The sequence below is a fragment of the Bison bison genome, unplaced genomic scaffold (assembly GCF_000754665.1).
Source record: "Bison bison bison isolate TAMUID 2011002044 unplaced genomic scaffold, Bison_UMD1.0 scf7180017864062, whole genome shotgun sequence".
NCBI classification, from domain to species: domain Eukaryota; kingdom Metazoa; phylum Chordata; class Mammalia; order Artiodactyla; family Bovidae; genus Bison; species Bison bison.
Genome location: NW_011494634.1, coordinates 897,741 through 902,656, shown reverse-complemented (window position 1 = coordinate 902,656; position 4,916 = coordinate 897,741). Strand labels below are relative to the sequence as shown.

The 4,916-nt window shown below is 42.8% G+C and overlaps 1 protein-coding gene across 6 annotated transcripts in view; it reads right to left on the bottom strand.

Moving 5' to 3' along the window:
- TESPA1 (thymocyte expressed, positive selection associated 1) overlaps positions 1–4,916 on the bottom strand; it is a 36,267-nt gene that overhangs the window by 16,144 nt on the left and 15,207 nt on the right. For 2 of the 6 annotated variants that reach the window (XM_010836282.1, XM_010836283.1), the window contains exons 4-8: positions 3,484–3,528; positions 2,968–3,017; positions 2,044–2,097; positions 1,256–1,292; positions 881–994 (exon numbers count right to left, since the gene is read on the bottom strand). In XM_010836282.1, the coding sequence (XP_010834584.1) occupies positions 881–994; positions 1,256–1,292; positions 2,044–2,097; positions 2,968–3,017; positions 3,484–3,528 (300 nt within the window). The remainder of the gene's footprint in view (positions 1–880; positions 995–1,255; positions 1,293–2,043; positions 2,098–2,967; positions 3,018–3,483; positions 3,529–4,916) is intronic. The other 4 variants (XM_010836286.1, XM_010836287.1, XM_010836284.1 and 1 more) reach the window with 3 other exon arrangements.

Below are 4,916 nucleotides of genomic sequence, written 5' to 3'. Positions count from 1 at the left end.
TGAATCACTTTGTGGTACATTTGAAGCATTGTAAATCAAATGTACTTCAAAAAAAGTTTTCTTTTAAATGCAGACATTTGAGTCTCACCCCCAGAGATTCTATGTTAACTGAATTGGGGTGTAAGGCTCAGTGAGTACAAATCACTAAAAATAGTAAATAAGCTAATAAGTCTGCGAATCAGGTTTGAGATTCAAACTTTGACTCCAAATTCCAAACAATTTTTATAATAGCACACTAGTTCTCATCATTTTCCACCTTGTTTTAGAGTTATTGGTGTGTATTTTTTTTTCACCCTATAGAATTGTTGAGCTCCTTCAGGCAAACTTTTTATCTACTTGATTTTCAAATTCCATACAGTCATTGCCTGGCCTGAATTTGGAGATACAAAATTGCTTGAATGAATCAATATTTTATCACATCAATTGATCAATCAATTAATGGATACCCTTATTGATTGTTTTGTTGTTGTTCAGTCACTAAGTCATGTCCAACTCTTTGCAACCCACGGACTGCAGTATGCCAGGTTTCCCTGTCCTTCACTATCTCTGAGAGTTTGCTGAAATTGATATCCAACTGATTGTTTACTGAGAACTTATTATAAGTCCTGGAAATGTGATTGGACCAATATTACACTTCCTGGGGTACAAAGTTCAGGGGAGGAGACACCTGTATTTTACACACAGCAACCAGCTCTGAGTAGTAGATATTTGTGCATCCCTGCTATTCTTGAAGCATGCTGTCACCCTTGTCAAGTATGTGACTGCATAAAAGCGCTAGTAATAATATATCCCAGAAAAAAACTGGCAATGGTTCTAAGTTCCAGTCTCTTCTGCCTCTCATCTTCCCTGACCTTATAACCCTGCCAAACTTGGTACCTACCTTGAACTAGTCTTGTTGGTCCCACCAGTCATGCTGCTGGAAGCCAAACTGCAGCCAAGATCTAGTAGCTGTCCAGGCCGGGATGTCTCCAGGAAGCTCCTGCAGGGATCAATGCTAAGACACACTAATCTTGTGAGCAATCAGTCTGTACTCTGGCTTCTAGACATGCCCTGCAGGGCACAGTCACTCCCTGCTGGGTATGTTTGAACCATCTACTGTAAAAACTGAATCTATGGTCTCATTTCTGGTTGGAAATTTCACTCTCTATTGTGAAACTGCAGCTCTTTGTTTTTAATCTCTTGGACTCTGACACCCACCCCAGTTCAGTAGCTCCTGAAGCAGATATCACTCAGCCTGGCTGAAACTAACACTTACCTGGAGTAGAGTTTGCTGCTGGCGGCCAACAGTGTGGCTGGACAAGTAACAGAAAGACAAAGTTAGAAGGGGAAAGGAAAATCATCTGAGCTGCCCCTCTGAACTGAAACCTCGGCCCCTTCTGTTCCTCTCTGCTACTACTACAGGCCCATAAACCCTATGAACGCTTTTCTTTAGGAAAGTATATGAAGATTATCAAACATAGACCTGGAAGGGGGACAGACATGGCAGAGAAAAACTGGCCCCATGCCTCCAAACTTCTGAACCATGCCTGGTGTCCAGACAAGAGTTTCTCTGTCCTGAGGAGGACAGAGTCATTCAGGCCCCCAGGCTAGTGTTCCTGTCTCACCACATGGGTCTCTAAGGGTCCCAGAAGACACAGGTGGGTTGATGTACCTCCATCCTTCATTTTAGCCTTTATCTTCCTCCAATGTAATCTCTCTCTTACACCCAGTACTCAGGCTGCTTGGGTCTTCTATATAGAAAACCATTTCAAAGATGTCTGGGCAGCCAACTCTAGGGTGATTTTATGTATTATCTTCCTAGGGGCCAAAGGAAAGCTCCAATGATGAACCAGTAAATGTCTTGATAGGATGGTGAGCAGACATTTCTGGGCATGTGATGCTTTCTGAGTTTTCCATTAGAGCATATGGGATTGCTCTTTCCCTGCAGAGAAGATGCCAGGGATGGGCTGCTTCTTTCTGCAGTTCTCCCCTTCCAGTCTATCTTCATTCATCCAGTGGATAGCTGCTTCTTCAATCCCAACCTGAGAGAGCTGTGCCACTTACCCTCTGCTCCAAGGCTCAAGTCATCTTCAAAGCTGGTTCCATGGCTGGGGCACCCTATCAAATAATGAGGCAAGGGCTGCAGAAAATCAGGCTTGGACTCACACGCATGCTTACACACTTATATACACATCTACAACCACACAATCACATCATACATCCACACATTTGCAAAACAACCCCAGCCATACATATACAGAAATCACATTCATAATTCTGATTAAAAATAATCATGTAAAATTTTTTTTTGTTTTGTAAAATTACCTATAATTAATATGTCCCCAAATCACATAGTCAAGTACACAGTCCTTTATCAAAGAATTAGCACATGGAGGTATGCACTCAGATACATAAACATACATACACAGACACACACATTTTACAAAGCTCTTTTTCCATAGCAGTGATTATTAGCTGCTGCTGCTGTTGCTAAGTTGCTTCAGTCGTGTCCAACTCTGTGAGACCCCAGAGACAGCAGCCCACCAGGCTCCCTCGTCCCTGGGATTCTCCAGGCAAGAACACTGGAGTGGGTTGCCATTTCCTTCTCCAATGCATGAAAGGGAAAAGTGAAAGTGAAGTCGCTCCGTCGTGTCTGACTCTTCGCGACCCCATGGACCGTTAGCCTACCAGGCTCCTCCGTCCATGGGATTTTCCAGGCAAGAGTACTGGAGTGGATTGCCATTGCCTTCTCTGATTATTAGCTGAGCAACCACTAACAGAAGATAACCTTTGAGGACTAGTCAGCCTGTGCTCTCAGCCAACACTATCTTCTGGGCCTCCTGGATTGCCTTATGACCATTAATAGGTGTTCTGCAGGCAGTGAAAAGATAGCATCTTATGCACTCATATGCATGTGCATGTACACACACACAGTGATGTCACTGTCTAAGGTGGATGAACAGAAGAAAGAATAGAGCCTCTACTTACCATTGTAGTTCAACTGTCCTGCTTCCTCAAAAAACCCTTCTTCAGAGTATCTAAAAACCAAAAAGAAACACAGGTTGAAATCACTATGTTTTCAAAGGGGCTTTTCTTCACATATCTCCCACAAGTTTGTATAATTTTCTAATGAGAGTCAGTAGTATTTAAATCACTTTTATGTTGAAGAAAATGGAGAGTGATGATTTGACTGACAAATCCATAGTGGTAGTCAGTGGGCCCCATATTTTAAATTGGGCTGCCATCTATGGGGTTGCACAAAGTCGGAAGTGACTGAAGCAACTTAGCAGCAGCAGCAGCAGCAGCAGCAGCCATCATGCTGACCACAGTGCCCCAAGTCAGCTTAGCAATAATTCTTCAGAAGCTAGGAAAGAAAGAATATGGAAACAAAACCGGAGAAATCTATGTACAGAAGCAGGGGTTTGAGTGCCATAAACTTTCCATTACAAATGCAAATATTGAGACTAAGAAAAAATCTTTTAGGAGATCATCTTATTTACTCACCTCTCCTTCCTTTCCTCTGAGCTCCTTTCTTGGTGAATATCATGTCTTTCAGGAAGCAGTCGGAACAGCATTTTGGTTAAAGATTATGTTTCTACATTTTGAGATATGTGCTTTATCAAACATTCACTATCTCCACAAGAACAGATGGAAGTCAGCATACACGGTAGTGAGAAACAGCTTAAACAAGGAAGAGATTCACTGTCTGAAGCAAGTGAATGAAGTTGTCTATGAAAAACCTTTGAATGGGGAACAGAGTACCTGGATTCCAGTCGTGGCTCCTTGCTGCTGCTATGTTCTCAAATATATTAAGTAAGGGGATTTAGAGGCCTAGATATTATCATTTTCTAAGTTCACTTTGTGGAGAAGGTGATGGCACCCTACTCCAGTACTCTTGCCTGGAAAATCCCATGGATGGAGGAGCCCGGTAGGCTGCGGTCCATGGGGTCGCTCAGAGTTGGACAGGACTGAGCTACTTCACTTTCACTTTTCACCTTCATGCATTGGAGAAGGAAATGGCAACCCACTCCAGTATTCTTGGCTGGAGAATCCCAGGGACGGGGAGCCTGGTGGGCTGTTGTCTATGGGGTCACACAGAGTCGGACACGACTGAAGCGACTTAGCAGCAGTAAGTTCACTTTGAGCACTGATGTGTTGTGAGTTTTATAGTTGGCTTTCCTGAAAGTTTAAAAAATGGAACTTGCACATGATGCTTTGAATATAATCTCAAATGGAGGCTGGAATAAAGAGTTGCTAAAGCGAGTTAATGGGGAAACTGACTGGAAAGCAGCCATTGGAGCTGTTCTTAAATAAGTCTTCTTTATTCAGTGATGGTGTGATCACTGACCTAGAGCCAGACATCCTGGGATGTGAAGTCAAGTGGGCCTTAGAAAGCATCACTATGAACAAAGCTAGTGGAGGTGATGGAATTCCAGTTGAGCTATTCCAAATCCTGAAAGATGATGCTGTGAAAGTGCTGTACTCAATATGCCAGCAAATTTGGAAAACTCAGCAGTGGCCACAGGACTGGAAAAGGTCAGTTTTCATTCCAATCCCAAAGAAAGACAATGCCAAAGAATGCTCAAACTACCGCACAATTGCACTCATCGCACACGCTAGTAAAGTAATGCTCAAAATTCTCCAAGACAGGCTTCAGCAATACGTGAACCGTGAACTTCCTGATGTTCAAGCTGGTTTTAGAAAAGGCAGCGGAACCAGAGATCAAATTGCCAACATCCGCTGGATCATAGAAAAAGCAAAAGAGTTCCTGAAAAACATCTATTTCTGCTTTATTGACTATGCCAAAGCCTTTGACTGTGTGGATCACAATAAACTGTGGAAAATTCTGAAAGAGATGGGAATACCAGACCACCTGATCTGCCTCTTGAGAAATTTGTATGCAGGTCAGGAAGCAACAGTTAGAACTGGACATGGAA